This window comes from Anabrus simplex, chromosome 7 (genome assembly GCF_040414725.1).
Source record: "Anabrus simplex isolate iqAnaSimp1 chromosome 7, ASM4041472v1, whole genome shotgun sequence".
Taxonomy (NCBI): Eukaryota; Metazoa; Arthropoda; class Insecta; order Orthoptera; family Tettigoniidae; genus Anabrus; species Anabrus simplex.
Genome location: NC_090271.1, coordinates 116,708,411 through 116,733,293, shown reverse-complemented (window position 1 = coordinate 116,733,293; position 24,883 = coordinate 116,708,411). Strand labels below are relative to the sequence as shown.

General features: G+C 42.5%; 1 protein-coding gene across 1 annotated transcript in view; it reads left to right on the top strand.

Annotated features, from left to right (window-relative positions):
* The first annotated feature begins 5,277 nt into the window (after positions 1–5,277).
* Positions 5,278–24,883, top strand: part of LOC136877732 (juvenile hormone esterase-like) — a 36,163-nt gene continuing 16,557 nt past the window's right edge. The window contains exons 1-4 of the mRNA XM_067151942.2: positions 5,278–5,453; positions 12,568–12,705; positions 17,355–17,508; positions 21,775–21,960. Of these exons, the coding sequence (XP_067008043.2) occupies positions 5,280–5,453; positions 12,568–12,705; positions 17,355–17,508; positions 21,775–21,960 (652 nt within the window). The 5' untranslated portion in view covers positions 5,278–5,279. The remainder of the gene's footprint in view (positions 5,454–12,567; positions 12,706–17,354; positions 17,509–21,774; positions 21,961–24,883) is intronic.

Sequence of the window (24,883 nt, the reverse complement as noted above, 5' to 3'; positions counted from 1 at the left end):
TTTATGTCCCTGAAAGTGATATATTTCACTTTACATTTTGGCACTTAAAGAGAATATGACAGGTATAGCAAGCCAAGCTTAGAAATATATGAACAGGGAATCTATACAAGCGACTAAACTTCATGATGATTATTGGTAACCATAAATCAAGAACATTATGGGAGGACGAGGAGCTTCCGATAGTGTGGTTAGTCGGATGTAGTGGTAATTCTGTCATGTTACATGGCTGGAATATATTTAGAATCTGCATCGCGTAACTTGTCTCCTGTAATGTGTCAGTACTGAGGTCTCCGAATATTAATATATGCTTGTAAGTTGGTAATAATCGATGTAGAATGTTTTCAAACTCGGGCATATGCTCCACACGTGGGGGCTTGTTGATAAAACCAATTAAGGCAATCGCAAACAACACGGGCTCTGGTAACGGCTCAGTAAAGATGATAGAGTTGTAGACTTATTTACTACTGACATCGTCCCTAAAGTATAAAGCTACTACTCCTCCTCTCCTGTCAACTCTGTCATGCCTGTATAGACGATATCCATTTATCTCGACCATGCTACTAGAAATGGGCTTTTTCAACCAAGTTTCATTTACTCCAACAAACTCGTCCTAAGTCATGTCATTTCGTTATTTTTCCTGTGAAAACCGGCTATAGTTTTATTTTTACAACTTCACGTTGCACCGACGGAGATATAGGCCGTTTGGCGACGATGCGATAGTAAAGGGTTGAATCGGGAAGGAAACTGCCGTGGTCTTTATTAAGTTACATCCTTAGCATTTGCCTGATAATAAAATGGATAACCACGGAAATCCATATTCAGGGCTGCCGACAGTGGGGTTTGAACCCACTATCTCCCGAATTAAAGCTGACAGCTACGTGATCCAAACCACGAGGTCACTCGCTTGGTCTACAGGAGATACATATGCAAAAGAGCCTTCACTGAACTTAATAATAATAATAATAATAATAATAATAATAATAATAATAATACCGTAGTAATGCCGGGTGAATTGGCTGTGTGGCTAGGGGCGGGCGGCTGTGTGCATGAACCCGGGAGATAGTGGATTCTAACCGCACTGTCCGCAGCCCTGAAGCTGAAGATGGTTTTCCGTGGTTTCCCATTTTAGCACCAGACAAATGCTAGGGCTGTACCTTAATTAAAGCCACGGCCGCTTCCTTACCGTTCTTAGCTCTTTCCTATCCCATCGTCGCTATAAGACCTATCTGTGTCAGTGAGACGTAAAGCAAAATTGTAGATAATAATATTTTTTCTAAATTCTGTTTCGTACAACAGGAGACTGCTATGCACAAAGCATACCAGAAATAAATAGATCGTAAAATGTTACAATTCCTCTTTTAACATTTTCTTCTTTTAAAATAATTAATTACCAAATGGATAGTAAAAAAGCATTAAATTAAGATGGTATTAGTGATCACGAAGCTGCTTGTGTCATAGTTGAAAATAAATGTGATAGAAAGGTCTTCACAGTAGAGCTATTAGGCAGTACCAAAAGACTGATAAAACAGTCATGAGGGAGTTAAAAATATTAAACACGATCGGGGGAAAACGGTATATAAAAATGTAAACAGACACTGGTATGGGTTTAAAGCAATTGTTGAGGAATATGAAAACAAGTTTGTACCTTTAAATGTAGTAAGGAATTGTAAAGGTCCAGTATATTATAACAGGGAAGCAAAGGGACTAAGGAGGAGGTGCAGGCTGGAAGGAAATATAGTGAGGAATGGCTGTGGAAATAAGGAGAATCTGGAGGAACTTACTAGGAAACTGAATTTCGCAAAGGTGTCAGGTAAGGATAACATTATGGCAAGCATAATTGGCAGTCATATAAATGAAACGGTGTGTATAGGTACTTTAAGGCAGAAACAGGTTCCATTAAGGACATTCCAGGAATCATTAATGCACAAGGGGAGTGTGTATGCGGGCATCTTCAAAATATAGAAGTATTCAGTCAGCAGTATGTAAATATTGTTGGTTACAAGGATAATGTCCAGATAGGAGAGGTGATTAATACTAAAGGAGTATTTAAATATCCCTGTGATAACGATATTTGCAATAAGGTAAACAAGTTGAAAACTATAAAAGATGCTGTAATTGATGAGATCTGGGGAGATATATTAAAGACATTAGGTTGGGATATACCTAGGTAGTACCATATCTGAAGTACTTATTTGGTTATTGTTTGCCTGAAGAAACTATACGAAATGAATGGAGAGTTGCCATAGTAGCTCCTGTGTATAAAATTTCGAATTCAGGGGGACAAACTGGGGCAAATAACCGTTTATAGGACGGGGAGATTGGCATTGGAATAACTTAGCAGGGCAGATGTTTAATAAATTTCCTATTTATTTGTAATCATTTAAGAAAAATCTAGGAAATCAGCAGATAGGGAATCTGCCACCGGGGCGATTGCCCTAAATGAATATCAGTGGTGAAAGAAATAAATCTGAAAATTACAGGCCAGTGAGTGTGACTTGCATTGCATTTAGGCTTTGGGAAAGCATTCCTTCTGATTATATTAGATATGTGTACGAAATTAATAATTGCTTCCATAAGAGGCAGTTCGGGTTTAGGACGTTTATTCCACTGAAGCTCAACTTGTAGAATTACAGCAAGATATAGTAGATATATTGGATTCAGGAGGTCAAATGGACTGTATCGACTGACCTATCTGAGGCATTTGATAGGGTATGTTATGGGAGACTAGTGGCAAAAATGATTGCAATAATACTAGAAAAAAAGTGACTGAATAGTTGGCTACATTTCTAGAAAATTGATCTCGGAGAATTGGAGTAGGGGAAGTTTTATTTGACCCTGTAACAATTCAAAGGGGAGATCCTCAAGGCAATTTTATTGAACCTCAATATTTTCTTATATATGTAATGATATGAGTAAAAAAGTAGAATCAGATATAAGGATTTTTGCAGATGGTGCTATTCTGTATAGAGTAATAAATTAGCTACAAGATTGTGAGAATCTAAAAAATGACCTCGATAATGTTGTGAGATTGACAGCAGGCAATGGTACGATGATAAACGGTGTTAAAAGTCAGGTTGTGAGTTGCACAAATAGGAGAAGTCCTATCAGTTGTAATTACTGAGTTGATGGGGGTAAAGCTCCTTTAGGGGATCGTTGTAAGTACCTAAGGAAAGATCACCATTGGGGTAATCACATAAATGGGATTTAAATGAATAGTACAGAACTATGCACATGGTTATGAGGGTATTTAGGGGGTTGTAGTAAGGATGTAAACGAGAAGGCATGAACGTCTCTTGTAAGATCCCTACTGGAGTATGGTTTCTGTGTGTACGACCCTCACCAGGATTACTTGATTCAAGAACTGGAGAGCATCTGAAGAAAAGCATCTCGATTTGTTCTGGGTGGTTACCGACAATTGCGTTACAAAAATGTTGCAAAGTTTGGGCTCGGAAGAGTTGGGAGGAAGGAGACGAGGTGGTCGACAACAAGTGAGTGACTATTATCATTACGTTTGTTACGTCCGAATTTCTCGTCTTTCCATTTAATTGCAATTGGTATTATTCAGCTCAAAACCTCCTTTATCAGTGCCGATGTTACTAGGATAATTGGGGAAACCTTTGCCTTCCACGTCTCTGCAAAGTCCCATTGAAACATTCTCGAGGTGCGCATATGTATGAGATTTAAAGGGCATGGTTACGGTTTCTACTTTTGAGGTTAGGTGGAGATGTTTTCTGATGGGATCTTGAGTTCTTATAAAGCATAGTTCTCCAAACATCATTCGGCATGAAAATATGGTGTTAATTATGAACATTCAGCTTTACTTCTTCAATTCTTATATATACAGGGTTATTCACCTCAGTGGTCCAACTCAAATAACTCGTGAACCGTTAGAGGTAAAAGAATAAGAGATATGCTATGGTCTTTTCTGATTACGACGGTATTGGGCTTCTGAAGCCGCCGTAATACATATTAACAAAGGTATAAAAGCGACCGAGGATCAAAATACAGGTGTTCTGTAGCAAAAACAAACACAAATATCATTAAGACTTATATGAAGCCTATGACACCGATCAATTATTACATCGGAATTTTGAACGATGAATAGGTGCGTTCCGTGGGAGTCGCAACTTGTCTGCGGATTTATCCCACACAGGTCGGTCGTCCATTTCTGATAACAAGATAGAGTCAGTTTGAATCCACATTTCACTAGACCACCGATGGACTGTACGAGAATTATCCTCGTGTTGAATAACATTCTCAGGCTGAGGAAAACTGCATCCCGTGGGTTTCCCCACCAATTCACAGACCTGCAGAAATGGGACCGTATGATGTAACTGGTGCCTACTTCGAGACATACCACAATGAATTCTACGGCGTATTGTGGACATTGTCGAAGCATTGGCTTGGTGAAACTCGGCAATCGAATGAATGGCGCCACCCAGGATCGCCGCGTCCAAGTAAAACTTGACAGGAACCAGACAGGAAGTGTAATGTTGATGGCGGCATACGGCGTTGAAGGTATTTTGATTAATAATGCTGTATCTCACAGTGAAACTGTCTGTTGGTATTTCCTTGATCACTACATGCGTCTGACTATGCGGTGGAAACGTCTATATTTTCTGCGAGATAATCCACCTTGCATATTGCTTGACAATGCACGTTGCCGTGTGGAGGACGCATTAACTATCGTGTTGTGCAAGTGGCGTTGGTAAGTCTTGGAACATCCTCCATTTTACCCTAATATGAGTTCTTGCGAATTGGAGTTGTTCCCTGGTTGAAATAACCCCTCCGAGGCATAAGATTTTCCGATATTCCCTCATTGTTCCGAGCAGTAGGGCGTTCCATTTCTGTGATCAACCGAAACCATCTGGCTGATGGCATGTGCGAATGCCACACATTTCGCGGAAAGTCCAGAGCTTGTTCATTGATAATACTAAAGGAATGGAATGGGAATTTTAAGAATCATAGGGAACTTTTGCAATGATCTGTGTTGTCACTGTTTTGTTTACAATCCATTTCACTCATTCGCTAGTAAATAAACCATTGTGTTGGCTTTAAAGGAAAAGGTAGTGTATATACTACGTATTTATGTTTACAATAACCAGAATACCACACACACATTTATATATATATATATTATACAAATAAAATAATAAAATGTGTATGTATTTACGTTGAATTATTCATGTTCCTTATAGCTTACTAAAGAACTCATATCTAATGCCTCAATTTTTGACAGAATAATGAACGCCACTTCACCTATACCGTTGTATCTATTGATGTTAACGACAATGTTCCTGATGGAAGTTCATCCTCAAGAAAACTTCCCCCTTGTAAATCTGGCACAAGGCACTGTGAAGGGGAAGATGGTCAGTTCTACCGTCACAGCTCCATTCTACAGTTTCCAGGGTATCCCGTACGCCAAGCCGCCTGTAGGACAGCTCCGTTTTAAGGTAAGGTGTTAAGATCTACATGTTCAATTTTAATTCTTCACGCATTTCCATTGATTGGGGCAACTCAGATCCTTTCGTTAGTGACATTCCTGCCAGACGAAAGTGCTCGTGGAATTTCTCTGAGGTACATGTTTCAATACAAGTAGATTTCAGCTAAAGTGAAATAAATGATTCCAAAGGTACTTACAAGTATCTAGTCCGTAATAATCCATTTCTTTGGCGTTACCAGTGGTACAAAGCACTGTGAAGGGAAAAGTAGTCAATTCTCTCATCTCAGCTCCATTATACTGTACATCTTCCAGGGTATCCCATACGCCAAGCTACCTGTAGAATGAGAAAGTACTTCCATATTTCTTCCGATCTTCACCCTACAGAGTATTTTCCAAACTACTTCTGATACCAAGTCATTGCCACCAGCTAGGCCGTAGGTCACGAGTCAGTCACCCTGGACCAGAGTTAATATATGTTAGGGTAGACAAGGGCTATGAAGTGCGTGGAAATGAAAGGCTCGCTAGGCCTCGAATGCTCTAATAACCGTCGGGGTCTGAAAAGAAGAAGAGTTGACCAAGGGAGATCGGAAAGGATAGATGAAAGTGAGGAGCCTGGCACAAGTAAGTGGAAGCAATGCCAGGGTTCATCTAAGGGCCCCGTGGTCGACAACGCACCCTCCCCAAGTTACGAATCCCTGGGGCTAATTCCAAATAGACACCCAGCCAGGAAACACATCCATGATTTTCATTATATTCCCCAGCGAGGTAGAACGCTATTTAATTGCTTACTCGGCATGATTGATGATCTGTCACTGATAGGTTGCGTATTGAAAAGGCGTGTCAATTCAACTGATGAGCCCTACATTCACACGGCCTATCAACCCACTGCATTGCTGTTTATCTTCTTTATCAGCGTCCGCGAACGCCTCAATTGGGATTCTAATAACAACGTGCATGTTATCAGCCTCTCTGTCGTCGTCTCTCCTGAAAAAAAGAAATCATTCCATCTGTAAGTCTCCGATCTCATTGAGATTTGGTACAAGGACTTCAGTAGGATTGCTTTATTCAGCAGTATAACAATGAGATACCCAGTCGTATATTTAGCAGCTGCTTCGGGGTGTCGACGTGTGCTCATTTATGCACCGCGTAGATAGGAGAGAGCGGCGGGTAGCAGGTAGAGGCGGGACAGCCGGGTAGTTCATGTGTCACTCTTTCTCTCTCGCACACATATTACTTCCCCACGTCTACTTACTTCCCGCCGCTCACTCTTTCTGCGGTGCTAAAATGAACACACTTTGACACCCCGAAACAGGTGCTAAATATACAACTGGATATCTAATTTTGACATGGCTGAATGAAACATTCCTATTAGTCGTTGTGCCAAATCTCAATCAGATTGGAGTCGTACAGTTGAAAGTGTTTCCTTGTGAGCCAATACTTCAATTGCGGGCATTGGTGCAAAAACCAGATTAGTCCACTTTTGGTCATAAATGAGGTGGAACATGCATAATACGAAGGCATGTCAATAAAAATCTGCAATTTTGCTGTAATTGCCTTTAGGTTGGCTCTATTGCGTTGTGTGCTCACCAGTCGCTAGATGGCACCGTTGTCTACGTCTGTAATAGGTTCTTCCTTGGTGCAAACAGAGAGTGGTGCGGCCATCTTTACATCGCAACAGCGCAAGCTGTACTGATCTGATAACGCTGACACCTACCACGGATACTTATTAACTTGCCTACGCCTATTATATAATGATGTGCATGTATTGGTGCATGAACCAGACTTTTATGGTCTTATCTGAAGGAAATGCGCCTAGTTGCAAACATAGCTGCAGTTGTGTTTGGTCCAAGAATCTGGTAAATACAGGTCTTATCTTGCTTTGTTCATTTTTTTACAAGTGTTTGTTTACCTGATTTAATGTGTTCTTTTTTTTCTAAACTGTTTGTTGTTATACGCCTTATACACTAGATTACCATATTGATGATATCTTGTGAAGTGAGTGATTGTTTATTTAATTAAATGAGACTATGGACAGTATGAATTTTTATTTTGTTCATACGCTATGCAACCAATCACTATTGACCGCGCTTAAATCTTACGGATATAAAACATAAATTTTAGATTATTGGTGCAAAAAAGGATAATTCCAATTACAAATATAATATACTTCTTATGGAAAATACATACATACTTATTTCCGGTTCCTTTCCTAGTATAGTGCGCAAGCCATATAGTTTGCTAGCAACACTTTAAAAAAAATTCTCAAGAAGTATTATTTTGAACTTGCCTTGTTTTTACACCAAGGGTGAGTGGTGGTAGTGGTGATTAATGGTTTAAGAGGAAGTATAACTAGGCAACCCCCCTCGTTTTTGCACCAATGCCTTCAATTCGAGTATAAGTTCCCGTAGCCAGGCAACATTACTTATACTTCTAACAGATCACACTGTGTATTCTCTTTCAAAAGACCAAGACGTACATTTCCTTAGTCTTGACCCACATTTTATTTCATTTCACCCTGCCTTCTACCTTAACAAACTTTCTTGCACAGAGTGAGAAACCATGACGAACACCACTAATGGAAGGCAACAAAGATTTTCATCTCAATCCACTCAGCTGTACCACGCGAACCCTTCGGATCGTTTGCTTGAAATGCTGCTATAAAGCGAAAAGGCGTATTTATATGGCAGACTGTTAGAGTTACGAAGAAATTGCATGTGGAGATTTGTGTAGGAAATTTAATTTCAAAGCCTGCATTTCTTTCCTTGACACGAGTATAGATGCACGCAGTATTTTTGTTTTGATAGGATAAACCATTTACCAAAACAAAAATGTGTGTCTTCCCGGACAACCTATAGAGTTAAGAAAAATATGCATACGGATTTTTTTTCAATATAAAATTGATTTCTACGTAGACTTGGTGGGTTCGGTTTTTGTGTATTCACCTTTAACGGTCCCAAACTCACATTTTATTTTCCAATTTACTCTTATTTCTTAAAATTATCTGGTCATGTGCTGGGATTCTGCCGGCGCTACTGATCAACGTTCGCATCCACTAAGTAAGAACGTCGATTGATCAAACCTTGAGACAGTGTGTAAGAGAGGGGTATCCAAGAGAAAGTTCACTGTACCTCTAGTGTTAGCTCTAACCGAAGGGCTGACATCATAGCCGTCAGCCAAAATGCCAGTAAATCAATGCTTTTAGATCCCACCATTCGCTTTGAAAGAGACTCCAATCAGGTTCAGGATCCGGACCTAGAAACTCCAGCTATTTAATTAAGTACCACGCTTGACTTATCGGACAGAAAGTACAAATTACCTATCGAACGTGAATTGATATAGGCCCATGTACACACCATAGTCAGACATCAAACTTAACTCCAAAATTTGAAATTTTCATTCTACAAAATAGAAAAGAAAAGTAATACAAATTCTGTGGGACTGTATCCAGGTCATTCATTTCCATCTATACTTGAGAACATGAATAACATTCTTTTCCAAAAGTAGAAGACAATAACAGCATTAACAATTATACATTTCTACGTTTTGTCTTTTTGTAAATTCTATTGAAATTGTAAGCTGATTGTATTCTTCTTCTTCTTCTTAATATGTTTACCCTCCAGGGTCGGTTTTCCCCCCGGTCTCAGCGAGGGATCCCACCTCTACAGCCTCAAGGGCAGTGTCTTGGAGCTTCAGACTCTGGGTCGGAGGATACAACTGGGGAGGATGACCAGTACCTCGCCCAGGCGGCCTCACCTGCGATGCTGAACAGGGGCCGTGTGGGGGGATGGGAAGTTTGGAAGGGATAGACAAGGAAGAGGGCAGGGAGCGGCCGTGGCCTTAAGTTAGGTACCATTCCGGCATTTGCCTGCAAGAGAAGTGGAAAACCACGGAAAACCACGTCCAGGTTGACTGAGGTGAGAATCGAACTCACCTCTACTCAGTTGACCTCCCGAGGCTGAGTGGACCCCGTTCCAGCCCTCGTACCAGTTTTCAAATTTCGTGGCAGAGCCGGGAACAGAACCCGGGCCTCCGGGGGTGGCAACTAATCACACTAACCACTACACCACAGAGGCAGACAAGCTGATTGTATTCCGGATCTAAATATCTTCATTGGAGGAAGGGTGACATATTTATCTCCTTAATAAATCTCTCTCTGGATACGTTTCGGAGATCTAGAGAAACCATATGACGGAGTACCGAGGGAAATTATGTTCGCCATACTTGGGTGGGGGGGGGGGCCGGGATGGGTTCATGGGATTAAGGATATATTATTAAAATCCATCAAAGGCATTTATGTTGACAATTAGGCTGCAGTGAGAATTGACAGTAGAATGATGATGATGATGATGATGATGATGATGATGATGATGATGATGCTTGTTGTTTTAAGGGGCCTAACATCGAAAGTCATCGGCCCCACAGTAGAATGAGTTCTTGGTTCAAGGTACTTGCAGGGGTTAGACAAGGCTGCAGTCTTTCTCCTTTATTGTTCATAGTGCAGATGGATCATCTGCTGAAAGGTATTAAGGTGGCAGAGAGGGATTCGATTATGTAAATATGTAGTAAGCGGTCTGGCCTATGCTGACGACCTGGTCTTAATGGCAGAGTGTGCCGAAAGCCTGCAGTCTAATATCTTGGAACCTGAAAATAGGTGCATTGATAATCGTAAGAATATTAGCCTTTCTAAGACTAAATTGGTGTCAGTAGGTAATAAATCCAAGAGAATTGAATGTCAGATTGGTGACACAAAGCTGGAACAGGTAGATAATTTCAAGTATTTAGGATATGTGTACTCCCAGGGTGGTAATATAGTAAGTGAGATTGAATCAAGGTGCAGCAAAGCTAATGCAGTGAGCTCGCAGCTGCGATCAACAGTATTCTGTAAGAAGGAAGTCAGCTCCCGGACACTATCATTACATCGGTTTGTTTCCAGGCCAACTTTGCTTTCTGGGAGTGAAGTCTGGGTGAACTCAGGATATCTTATTCATGACTTAGAAGTAACAGACATGTAAGTAGCGAGAATGATTGCTGGTACAAACAGGTGGGAACAATGGTAGGAGGGTACTCGGAATGATGAAATAAAGGCTAAGTTAGGAATGAACTCGATGAATGAAGCTGTTCGCATAAACCGGCTTCGGTGTTGGGGTCATGTGGTGCGAATGAAGGACGATAGGTTACTAAGGAATGTAATGGACTCTGTTATGGAGGATAAGAGGGGTGGAAGGAGACCAATACGATGATGGTTAGACTCAGTTTCAAACGATTTAAAGATAAGAGGTATAGAACTAAATGAGGCCACAGAAATTGTTACAGATAGAGTATGGTGGTGGCGATTAGTAAATTCACAGAGGCTAGCTGACTGAACGCCTGAAGGCATAACAGTCTAAAATGAAGAGGTATGTCTGTAATCTCTCTTTATATAATATTATATACGGCGGTCCTAAACGACGTTAACCGGGTATATAACCATTAGAGGAAAAATAATTGAAAAAATGTCGAAATATGGCGCCGTTCTTATTTTATCAGCTCCTGAAGTTAGCCAATCAGATCTCATCGTTAAAGTGCATTTCACGAAACATTGTTGATAAATCTTCACGCGGCTTAAGATCGGTTTGACCGGGCGAGTTGGCCGTGCGCGTAGAGGCGCGCGGCTGTGAGCTTGCATCCGGGAGATAGTAGGTTCGAATCCCACTATCGGCAGCCCTGAAAATGGTTTTCCGTGGTTTCCCATTTTCACACCAGGCAAATGCTGGGGCTGTACCTTAATTAAGGCCACGGCCGCTTCCTTCCAACTCCTAGGCCTTTCCTATCCCATCGTCGCCATAAGACCTATCTGTGTCGGTGCGACGTAAAGCCCCTAGCAAAAAAAAAAAGATCGGTTTGAGAGCCATTGCGAGAAATCGGCATCAAACACGAACGCACCGATGTCACCGTAGCGTACTTGTTATGGGGCGATCCTGTTAGCACGGAAGTCCAGTTTCAAATACTCTCCAGGAGAAGCTTATTTCGTTGACTGGCGCTCTTAGGGCGCAGACTTAGCAACCACCTCGCAGGAGCCCATTTTAATTCGCCCTCAACGACACGAGATATCGAATTATTCTTTTCAAATTGTTTATCAATATTACCAACGCTCTAACGTTCATATACCCCATTCACGTTGATTCCGACCATCCTATATACCGTATAGCATATAATAAAAAATAATCCTTCTAATGGTGGTGGTTCGTCGGTGGATGCAAAGTGGGTCTCGGCCCACAAGTGGCCACAACTGGTCCGTAGTCCGACAGCTCTGCACTCCGACCGGCCAACCGAGCGGAGGAAGGGTGGTCGCGGCTCTACCGTGGCTCTGCGCCTCTGTATTCGGGGAACGGAAAGGGGCTGGTCCCCACCATCGGCTGTGCTGAGAATGTTTTACCGTGGTTTTCCATTCTCCTGCACTGAGGCGAATGCCGGGACAGTTCCTAGTGTAGGACATGGCCGCGAACCCTCTCACCTTCCCCGATAGAAATCTCCTGGTCTGAGAGACGGCGTCGCCGTCTTGGAGGCCCGCCTTCCCCTTCAGGGGAGGAATGAAAATATTTAGTAACAGTAGTAGTAGTAGTAATTGTGGTCCCCAAGATCACTCTCCACATTCAAAGAAATAAATCTCACAAAAATACTCTCTTTGTAATATTATTATCGTTAGAGAACGCATTAATTTCAGCAGTTCACTGTGAATGAATTGAAAGATTGTTTTATATGGCATGTAACCTGAATTCACTTAATTTACTAACTCAGTTAATATTTTGTGACATTAATCATGGGAAACACCTCTCAAGTAAGTGTTCGAGGGCATATTAGCTGAGTGACGTCATCAGTTGCCTGATCACCCTGCTGTCACGGTACAAATCTCACGCAATGCAAGTACGAATTTCGAAATGAAAATTCATGTCTCTCTTCCTTAGAATCCATATAATACTGAATGCCACGTAGTATATCAACCGTCGACAAATTATTGATTAGTTCATTAAACCAGAGGTAGAAATATTCCAGTAACGATTCTAATAGTTGTACAGTTTTAAACTGTATTTGCACTTTCTTGTATAATTTGTGGTGTAGGCTAACACATTTATTTTGTTCCTCAGGCCCCAGTAGCCCCAGATCCTTGGAATGGAACGTTTGAAGCCTTTCAGGAAGGCAACATTTGCAGCCAGTTCGACATGGGCGAGAATAAAGTGTATGGAAGTGAAGACTGTCTCTATATAAACGTATTTACACCACAGGTAAGCCTCTTCTTTCAGCTACTGATCAAGCCAAATATAATTACCGCTACAATTTTGCTTTCTTAATTCCCTTTCTCTTTCCTTTCTTACTCCATTTAACCTCCAGGGACTCGGCGACGGATCCCACCTCTATCGTCACAAGGGTAGTATCCTGGAGTGTGATACTTTGGGTCAGGAGATACAACTGGGAAGGAGGACAATTACGTTGCCCAGGAGGCCTCACCTGCTAAGCTGAACAGGGGCCCTGTGGGGGGATGGGAACGTCGGGAGGGATAGACAAATAAGAGGAAAATAATCGGCCATGGCCTTAAGTTAGGTACCACCCCGTCATTTTCCTCGAGGAGAAGCGGGAAACCTTGGAAAACCACTTCGAATATGGCTGAGGAGGGAATCGAACCCCTCCTACTCAGTTGACCTCCCGAGGCTGAGTGGACCCCGTTCCAGATCTCGTACCGCTCTTCAAATTTTATGGCAGAGCCAGGAATCCGACCAGGACCTCCGGGGGTGGCAACTAATCACATTAACCACTACACCTGAGGCGGACCCTTGCAATTTTCTGCCTTCCTTTTATTTAAGTGTTTGCATTAGAATGTTGCTTCGACCATTATGATCTGGAACCTAGATCCTCAGATCACAAAGCTATATTGTTGAGAAAATCTGCTGTAATAATAATAATAATAATAATAATAATAATAATAAAAACCAAACCCCATGGGACAACAGCCCTGGAAGGGCCTTGGCCTACCAAGCAACCGCAGCTCAGCCCGAAGGCCAGCAGATTACGAGCTGTCGTGTGGTCAGCACGACGAATCTTCTCGGCCATTATTCTTGGCTCTCGATACCGGGGCCGCTATATCACCGTCAGATAACTCCTCAATAATTGTTATCACGTAGGCTGAGTGGACCTCGAACCACCCCTCAGATCGAGGTAAAAATCCCTGGCCTGTCCGGGAATCGAACCCGGGTCCTCCGATTAAGGGGCCGACACGCTAGCCCTGCACCACGGGACCGGTTAGTAATAATAATAATAACAAGTAGAAGAGGAAGTAGTAGTAGAAGAAGAAGAATAAGAATTGTATAGTCTTCATTATAGTCAGCAGAACCTTGGTTTGACGTCAATCAGTCCGCTTGTCTGTTAATTATGACGCCTCGTTTTAACGTACTGAATGGCAACTGGAATTAAACTTCATTGGATGGCCTACTGCTGAGATTGTATTAATTATGAAAGGTAAATATAGATGCCGGCCCCGTGGTGTAGGGGTAGCGTGCCTGCCTCTTACCCGGAGGCCCCGGGTTCGATTCCCGGCCAGGTCAGGGATTTTTACCTGGACCTTAGAGCTGGTTCGAGGTCCACTCAGCCTACGTGATTAGAATTGAGGAGCTATCTGACGGTGAGATGGCGGCCCCGATCTAGAAAGCCAAGAATAACGGCCGAGAGGATACGTCGTGCTGACCGCACGACACCTCGTAATCTGCAGGCATTCGGGCTGAGCAGCGGTCGCTTGGTAGGCCAAGGCCCTTCAAGGGCTGTATTGCCATGGGGTTTGGTTTGGTTTTGGTTTGGTAAATATAGATCCTATCAGCTGAGATCGTTTGCTGTACATGGTCATACAATAGATAGTGCCATTTGAACTCAATGCTGAATTCTGTTGGCCTCTTTGGAATGCTCAAGTATTCTATTACTGCAGCAGTAGCATAACGGTTAGACTGTTAGCTGCGTCCTCGGAGGCCTGAGTTTGATTCCCGCTACTGCCAGAGATTTAAGATTGCAGGAGGGGTGGTATGTGGTTAAAATAGTACATACAGCTCACCTCTATAGGAGACATGCGTGAAAAGAGCTGCACTACATCGGGACGAGAACGAAAATTTATTCATTATTGTAGCAGCAGTACGAGTTATTACAGGTACGTCCTATGAGAGTAACAGTTGGCGACATTTTCACAACGAGACTGGAACTGCCTGACAGATCTGAGGTCACTGAACGCACAATGAAACTCGAATTAACATTAGAGGTCACATAATTTGTTCAATCCTGAAATATTCCGGGCATGATTTCACATGAAGTAATTTACGGAATCTCTCGGGTCTACTGCGGGCAGCACCTGCCGAGAGGACATCATCATCTTCGCTCAAAGACAACAAAGCTGGTTTACCTCCAGCCCACCAGCCATCGGAATTAACCAATGAAGGTTAAAATCCCTGACCTGGCCGGCAGTCGAACCCGGGACTCCCTGGACGAATTTACCCAAGGAGCTGGAAATAATAATAATAATAATAATAATAATAATAATAATAATAATAATAATAATAATAATAATAATAATAATAATAATAATAATAATAATTTGAAATTTTTTGGGGGGGGAAACCTGTTGGATTTCAAATCTCATCCAACACCAAGGAACTGGCTGACCTAATTTCTACAGCTCAGAAGATCTGGAAAAAGACCAGATGAACTCACATGATACCGCGGACAGAAACCTCTATAGGAAAAAAATTAATGGATAGAAAGTGCAACCAGAGAACGAAGTGAAAAAGAAGACTAGAGCAAAGTGGACAGAAGAACGAAAAAGGATCCACGGAGAAAGGATGAGAGCTGTTTGGCAACTCAGGAAACAGAATCGTTAGAGCTTTGCGTGATCCATTGGGTCCATACGCACATAATAATAATAATAATAATAAGAAGAAGAAGAATATGAAGAAGAAGCCGGGCTTAGTGGCTCAGACGGTTGAGGCGCTGGCCTCTTGACCTCAACTTGGCAGGTTCGATCCTCGCTCAGTACGGTGGTATTTGAACGTGCTCAAATACTCAGCCTCCTGTGAGTAGATTAACCGGCACTTAAAACAACTCCTGTAGGACTAAATTTCGGCAATTGAGCTTCTCCGAAAACTGTGAATATGTAGTTAGTGGGCCGTAAGAATAATAATAATAATAACAAATGTCGTAAACAGTGCCTCCGGCGCCAGCCTCTCTCCGTTGGGTACCGTGGTTCAAATCCCGGTCACTCTATGTGAGATCTGTGCTGGACTAAGCAGAGGCGTGACAAATTGTTCTCCGGCAATCCGGTTTTACCTGCTATCTTTCATCCCAGAAACACTCTCCAGTATAATTTAATTTGTCAGTCATTAATCATTGCCGAGAGGAGTGCGACAGGCTTCAGCAGCCGGCACAGTTCCTATCCTCGCTGCTAGACGGGGACATCATTCATTCCATTTTCAATACATGCTTAAAAACTATCGCATCTTAAGGAGCGCTAGATTTTCAGAATGATTCTAAGGGGAGGGATTCTTTGACGCACCTTTAAATCTACCGACATGGATCCCTCGGTTTACGTGCTCTTAATTACCAATCAGCCAACGGCCGTAGCCGTCTTGAAACACCGGATCTCGTGAGATCTCCGAAGTTAAGCAACATTGAGCGGGTTCAAGATTTGGATGGGTTGCCACGCGCTGTTGGTGGGGGTAAGGGAATGGAGGAGCGGAAAGGAACTGGCCACCCTACGGCACGCAAACTCCGGCTCAGGCACACCTCTGCAGAGGTTCGGACCTGCCTTCGGGCAGAATACACCCTTACCTTAATCACCAGTCCAAGGAACGTCATCTTGCAATCCTGACTACAGGAACGTAATGCCTAGCCAGTTTAGCTACGTAGTCCTTCAGTAGTATAATAATGAAGAACTACTAAAGATCACCCGTTACCATAGGATAAGATCAGCAATAGTATCAGCCCTGCATGATAGAAACTACCAGGTGGAAGACGAGGAAGCCGTGAGGCTTTGCAGAGAAAGAGTCTGGTTGGTGAATCGACATTATCGCTATCCAGAAGGGTTCAACTAATAGTTTCATTATTGACCCTACCTTCAGACTTGAATAATGTATTTGTACATGAGAAGATGTGTGCTACTTGCAATTCAACTATTCCTTAACATAACAAGAAATATGAAGTAACAGGTTTGATGACTGGTGCTGGAGGATACCCTTGATGTTTGTCGAATTGTGTAAAACGTTTAACCTGAGACAAACAACTTTTTTTACGTTTTGCTTTACGTCACACCGACACAGATAGTTCTTATGGCGACGATGGCATAGAAAAAGACTAGGAATAAGAAGGAAGAGGTCGTGGCCTTAATTAAGGTCCAGCCCCAACATTTAACTGGTATGAAAATAGGAAACCACGGAAAACCATCTTCAAGGCTGCCGACAATGGGGCTCGAACCCGGTATGTCCCGAATGCAGGCTCACAGTCACGTTCCCCTAATCGCACGGAGAACTGGCTCGGTGAAATATACTTTGATAAATGAAGTGTGTCCGTACGCTTTCAGAGTATCTCTGAGAGGATCTATATGCCGAATGAGGAATGCCTAAAGTAGATCATGATCTACATATTTATGGGGAATATAGAAGACCCAACTACAATTATAATTTTACATGTAACTTATATCAATCCAAAACAGTAATACAAAGGAAATGCTCCATTTTTGTAACAACAGATTATAAAGTAATTCCGTTCTTTTTTTTAAGGATTCGCCAATTTAGGCAATCTCCAATTATGCGAAAGCAGAATAAGTAATTTATTCAAAATAACGTTAGTGACTGCTATGAATATGGCTGTCCAGTGTTTACAAATTCAATTTGTATTCTTGTTTCAGCTCCCAGGATTGGAACCCCTCAAACCAGTGATGGTTTTCATCCACGGGGGTGCTTACAAGGCAGGGTCAGGAAATACAGCTGGCCTTACTCCTGATTATCTCGTTGGTGCTGGAGTGGTGTTTGTGAGCTTCAACTACCGTCTGGACGTCCTTGGTAAGTTCAATGATGTCAGTTATCTGACAGAGTGATGTCAGCTCCTACGGTGACCCAGATCTGTACTAAAAACTAAATGAGTGTTTTCAGGCATCTCCAGCACTGTTTTGATCCTGAAACAATGACCTAATAACAAGTTACGAAAGCGATAACAGAATTCTCCTTGTCATTGCTGATCTTTGTTTATTTATATTTTTTGTCTTGGTTTCTTCCTCTCTTAATCTGCGTACCCTCCAGGATTGGTTTTCCCCCCGGACTCGGCGAGGGATCCCACTTCTACCGCCTCAAGCACAGTGTCCTGGAGAGTGAGACATTGGGGTCGGGGGATACAACTGGGGAAAACGATCAGTCCTCGCCCAGACGGCCTCACTGCTATGCTGAACAGGGGCCTTGGTGGGGCATGGGACGACTGGAAGGAATAAGCAAGGAAGAGGGAAGGAAGCGGCCATGACCTTAAGTTACGTACCATCCCGGCATTTGCCTGGAGAAGAAGTGGGAAACCAAGGAAAACCACTTCTAGGATGGCTGAGGTAGGAATCGAACCCACCTCTACTCAGTTGACCTCCCGAGACTGAGTGGACCACGTTCCAGCCCTCGTACCACTTTTCAAATTTCGTGGCAGAGTCGAAAATCGAACCCGGGCCTCCGGGGGTAGCAGCTAATCACAGTAAGCACTACGCCACAGAGGCTGACTATGTCTTGGTTTACCTGGGGAAATTTAGGCATTAAGACTCGAAGTTCTGCCTGATAATCCAATAAAGCATCCGTCACAGATTTATTTCACTGATAAACTAAACATACAACAACGTACTTACATTAAAGAAAAGACCTCTGTACAATGGAAGGTAAAGGAATAATAATAATAATAATAATAATAATAATAATAATAATAATAATAATAATAATAATAATAATAATAATACTGAGTTTATCCCTCCTCCAACGTATGAAGAAGTCAGAGATGTAATTAAATTACTCAAGAACAATAAAGCTTCTGGAGAAGACGGGATAGTAGCAGAAATGCTAAAACATGCCGGAGAACACACCTTCAGGAGCATACATAAAGTAATTCTGGACATATGGACTAGTGAGAGGCTCCCAGATGATTGTACGTCAGCCATTATCCATCCAATCCACAAGAAGGGAAGCAAAACAGATCCCAGTAACTACAGAGGAATATCACTCCTTGCTGTTACCTATAAGATATTTTCCAAGATTCTGGAACGCCATGTCACAAGACAGTTGGATAAAGAGTTAGGAGAATATCAAGCAGGGTTCAGAGCATCGAGGTCCTGTACCGAGCAGATACAAAATCTGAAGACCATCCTTCAATACAGCAAATCAAGAGCTCGACAATGGGTAGCTATATTTGTCGACTTCCAGAAAGCATACGACTCAGTAGATAGAATTACTCTTTACAATACATTAAGAGAACTAGGACTTAACGACAAGATCAACAGGCTGGTGCAAGCAACCTTGCACAATACCACAGCCAGAGTAAAGTTTAGAGGACAACTCTCGGAGAGTTTCGCCATTAAAACAGGGGTGAGACAAGGAGATGGCATCTCATGTATATTATTTAACTGCGTTCTGGAAAAGATAATTAGAGAGTGGATGAGATTCCTTCCAGAGAACACTGGATTACGGATGGGGATTAAAGCAGACAACCTGAGGATACCATGCCTAGCCTTTGCAGACGATCTGACTTTATTGGCAAATGACATACAGGAGGCTACTACTCAGCTCCAAACACTGCACTCAATAGCGGCTAAAACGGGTCTTTTGATCAACATAGGAAAGACCGAGTTTGTTACTAACATCAAAGATGCCCCTGGAAAGATGAGAGTCAGTGATAATATCTACATCAAGAGAGTCAAAAGTGTAAAGTACCTTGGGGAATGGTTCTCAGAGGACCTCAGCGAAACAATGGCTCTTGAACACAGGAGACTCAAACTAGATAAGGCTTACCATGCCTGTAGAAAGCTGTATGCTTCAAAAAATCTGTCGATGAATGTCAAACTAAGACACTACAATGCAGTAATCAGACCGTCAGTCCTCTATGCAGCAGAGTGTCTATATTTAACTAAGAAGACCCCACTAAGAGCCCTCGAGGTACAAGAAAGAAAGTTCCTGAGACGGATAGTGGGACCAAGAATTTTACCAGATGGAAGCCGATGGTATCAACCAAATCGTGAGCTATATAAACACCAAGAAAATCTCATAGATGCCATCAGAAGAAGGCGACTGGCTTTTTACGGACACCTATCCAGAATGGACTCAAATAGATTATCTCATAGGATCTTCAAGGCTGCTAACAAGGGCAAAGCTACTGGGTTCGTGTGGATGAAGCAAGTGGAGAAGGACCTTTCGGAACTCCACATAAATCAAAACGACATAGCTGATCGGAGTAACTATCATACAACTCTTAAAACTAAATCCTTTGTAACATCCCTCACAGAAGTTACCCACAGACCAAAAGACGAGACCAGGAAATGGTCTGAGGAACGTAAGATTGAATTTAGCCGGAAAATGAAGGACTACTGGGCCATCAGGAAAGCTCGAGGTACCAACAAGAAAACAGCTGCCAAACCAGCCGCTAAGAACACCAATTGTGGCAAACAACGACGATGACTTCAAGAAACAGCTAAAACACAAGCACCGTGGTCCATAGATGGCCCTAACGAATTAAAAAAATAATAATAATAATAATAATAATAATAATATCCGCCTCTGGTGTTGTGGCTAGTGTAATTAACTGCCACCCCCGGAGGCTCGGGTCCGATTCCCGGCTCTGCCACGAAATTTGAAACGTGGCACGAGGACTGGAACGGTGTCCACTCAGCCTCGGGATGTCAACTGAGTAGAGGGGGTTCAATACCCACCTCATCTATCCTCGAAGTGGTTTTCCGTGGTTTCCCACTTCTCCTCCAGGCAAATGCCACGATGGTACCTAATTTAAGGCCACGGCAGCTTCCTTCCCTCTTCCTCGTCTACCTCAGTATTCCCATCCCCCACAAGGTCCCTGTTGAGAATATCAGGTGAGACCGCCTGGGCGAGGTACTCATCCTCCGTCCCAGTTTTATCCCCGATCAAAAGTATCACGCTCCAGGTCACTGTCCTTGAGTCCTAGGGAGAAACAAACCCTGGGGGGTAAACGGATTAAGAAAGAAAGAAAGAAAGAAAGAAAGAAAGAAAGAAACAAAGAAACAAAGAAAGAAAGAAAGAATATTAACAATAATAGTCCGGCTCCTTGACTGAACAGTCAGCGCAGTGGCCTTCGTTTCAAAGGTTCCTTGGTTCGATTTTTGGTCAAACCGGTGATTTTAATTTTATCCCACCTGTGAGCTTGCACTACTAGGGATAGTTTAATCTTAAATTTTTAAAATATATGTATAATAATGCCAAGATTTTTAATAGAAGGTGAGGTTTTATAAACTACGTACCATAAATCTACATTTTTAGGCTGTGTTTTGCTTTGACTTCGCATTCATTTTATGAGGGAAGAGTTAGTGCGTTCTGAATAATACCTACCCAAGTAATAACACGTATGTACTGTAGGTTCACTCGCTTACTGACCTTTTATGTAAGTTTTGGATCAACAATAAAACGCACTGCTATAAATCTATATAACACCTGCAATTAGCTTATCTCATATACGTTGCTCATAAATATGCAGTAAATGCCCATTGCTTATCTCAGCAGCATAGGGCGTGGTCATTACCTTAATAGATGACTGGTCAGGTCTACCACACACCGCCTATCTCAATTAACAACCTGAGTCAGTCGTATCATGTCTGCAAAAGATCGCGGCTCTACCATCAAACACACAAACACCTCCCCTTCCCCTCTCCGCCGACTTTCCTCACCGGGGGGGGCAACAGAAAATCACATGATGGGAAGAAACGATTAATAATACTTTAATTTCTTGCATGAGAATGTCAGAATTCCCACCAAGAAAAGTAAAATTCTTGTTAATCACTCAGTAAAACGTAACACGTATTTCAAAAAATCCTATGCTTGATTTTTGTCAGTGATCTAGTATTTTGTGACTTTCTCTCTTCATTGAGTTCCTGTAAATAACACCTTCAGCCATTTTAATTCGATCGTCCCCTACAACAGTCCATGAGAACGAGCATGTCTCGTTTTGTAGTGGCGTTCTTTTCGATACAACCGACTACCCACACAATATTCGTTTTACACGGTCCCACTGAGCTAATCACCACACTGAACTTGTATTAATGAATAACTGTCATTTATTTCACCAAGGTTTCCTCAGTACGGAGGACAGTGCAGTACCAGGCAACGCAGCTATGAAGGACCAGGTTCAGGCCTTGTGCTGGATCAAGCAGAACATCGCTGCATTCGGCGGAGACCCAAATAAGGTGACCATCTTTGGCCACAGTGCCGGGGGATGCTCGGTTCACTACTTAGTGTTGTCGCCTATGGCAAGAGGTAAGTTCTCAAGATAATGGATGGTAATAATAAGCACAATTGTATGTGGCTATTGCTAGGCTAAAAAGGTAGACCCATTGGTTAAGGTGGGCGGCATTTGCCATGTATTGGAAACTGTGTGATGTTATGGTAGAGAACAGTGCCGCAAGTGGTGTACCAGTTGCAGAGATGTTGAAGACAACAAAACTCGCAGTCGCTGAGTCGAGCGTATTAACAATTTAAGATTAAAATCACCGCCCTAACTGGGAATCAAACCCAAGGTGCTCCCACCGAACGCCAGTACGCCGAGCGTTTAGTCAAGGAGACGGGAAAATTAACAGATGATGTAGCAACTCTGTTATTGTTACTATATAAGTGCTACGCCAGGTTTTCAAATGCATTTATCTCAAACGAAACATAAGCTCTAGCGTCAACTTTGCGCACATTTCTCCATATATACTGCCGGATATAGTTGTCAAGTCAACTCTGTGTGGATGGATGTGTTCAACTATGTTGTACTACACTGTAGCGTCTTATATGTGTAAATTAATACAAATTCAAACATCCAGTCCTCGTGTCAAAGGTATTATTGAGACATGGATAAAATCCCCGACCCTCTCGGAAATCGAAACTAACACCTCCTGAGACGAATACATCCAACCCATTGAACCACGTTTCATGGAGTGTGTTGGTCGTGTGGTTACGGTCGTGTACCTGTGTGCTTGAATTTGGGAGATAGTGGGTTCGAACCCCATTGTAGGCAACCCAGAAGATGGCTCTCCGTGATTTCCCATTTTCACACCATGCACCTTAATTAAAGCACGGTTGCTTCCATCCCACTCTACCCGTTCTAACCCCATCCTCACAAAGGAGACCTATCTGTATCAGTGAAATGTAAAGAAAAATTTTAAAACCACATTCTCGAGTTATCGTTCCAGCTCTTTTGCTGTAAAAGTAGAGATACTCGCCATTACCGGAGATGCTCAAAATACCCACGTACAGCTTAAATTCAAGCATGCGGTCGTCGTCTTCTAGAATCCTGTACCCTTTTTGCGGGATACTTTGACAGTCATCTTACATATGCATGGTAGCCTATTTTCTTCAAAGTGTTCCAAAATACGCTCTTCGAGCGCTACAGGACCTAACCTATCTGCCAGTGTCTTTCACTAGCTTTTGAAAGGATCCTGTGTCTTACAGTCGTTGTGTTGGAATGTTTGCTTTTCTGAGAGACGCCTCTTTGAAAAAAAAAATGATCCGCGTACAGACAGATGTCTCGCTCCTGCTCCATTTCATTTGGCGAATCAATACAAAATTGAAGATCTATCATTTCTATCTTATCAAGTCTTTTTTACAATCCTGTACCTACTGCTCTTGTTAAAACCCCGCAGTTTTATTAACACACACAGTAAATAAATGTTTTTCTCTGTGATGAAATATTATGCCTAGGCTGAATTCCATAAAGAACAATGTATTTTTAAAAAAATCAAAGTTATATCTTGTATTATAATTCTACAAAATAAGGCAGTAGTATAATACAGGGATTCGGGTGCCACCTCCACCTCCGGCTCCCAAGGGCCCGCTCCATCTCCTCCTCCTGCGGGGCGCGCTCCTCTTCCTCCTCCTCCCGGGAGGCTTTCCCAGGGGCCCGCTCCTCCTCCCGCGGGAAATTTGAATTGGTAAACAAAGCTACGTGTTTTTGACAGCTATCATCGACAACAACGCATCGCTAACCTCAGTACTGCCATCTTAACGGGCCTAAACCTCAATGCTGCCAACTTAACCTCACTAGCGCGAGATTTGAATCGGTAAATAAATCCACGTGCTTTTTTGACAGTCACGTGCTTTTTGACAGCAATCATCGACAACAACGCATCGCTAACGTCAGTGCAGCTATCTTAACGGGTCTAAACCTCAGTGCTACCAACGTAACCTTACTAGCGCGAGATTTGAATCGGTAAACAAATCCATGTGCTTTCTTGACAGCTATCATCCGCCATCTTTTATCAACAGCACCGTGCTGCCCTTCTTAGCTACATATCTTTGAAATGTGGTGGCGGGTAATTTGAAAAATGCTTTTTGATAGCAGCCATCTTTAATCGACAGAGCACCGTGCTGCACTATTTAGTTGAAATATGATGGCAGGCAATTCCACGTGACAGCAGCCATCTTTAATCAAGAGAGCACCGTGTTGCACTCTTTAGTTGAAATGTGGTGGCGGTAACTTCTACGTGCTCTTGTTTGGAAACAAAGCCACGTGCTTTTTTGACAGCTACCATCCGCCATCTTTAATCAAGAGAGCATCGTGCTGCACTCTTTAGCTAGATACCTTTGAAATGTGGTGGCGGCAAATTCGAAGTGCTTTACCAACTCACGTGCTTTTTTGACAGCTACCATCCGCCATATTTAATCAAGACAGCACAGTGCTGCACCCTTTAGCTACATACCTTTGAAATGTGGTGGCAGAAAATTCGAAGTGCTTTAAAAATTCACGTGCTTTTTTGACAGCTGTCATCCGCGATCTTTAATCAAGAGAGCACAGTGCTGCACTCTTTAGTTACTCATCTTTGAAATGTGATGGCGGACAATTTAAAAAAATTCTACAGCAGCCATCTTTAATCAAGAGAGCACCGTGCTGCACTCTTTAGCTAGATACCTTTGAAATGTAGTGGCGGCAATTGAAAATTGTATCCAGCAGCAATCTTTAATCAACAGAGCACCGTGCTGCTACCTTTATCGTAGTAGCGGGAAAACAGCAGCAATCTTTAATCTGCAGAGCACCGTGCTGCCCTCTTTAGCTACATACTTTTAACGTGTGGTGGCGGACAATTTGAAAAATTCTATTTGACAAGCTGCCATCTTTAATCTACAGAGCATCGTGCTGCCCTCTTTAGCTACTTACCTTTGAAGTGAAGATTGCCACAAATGATGCAGTTATGACAGTTAG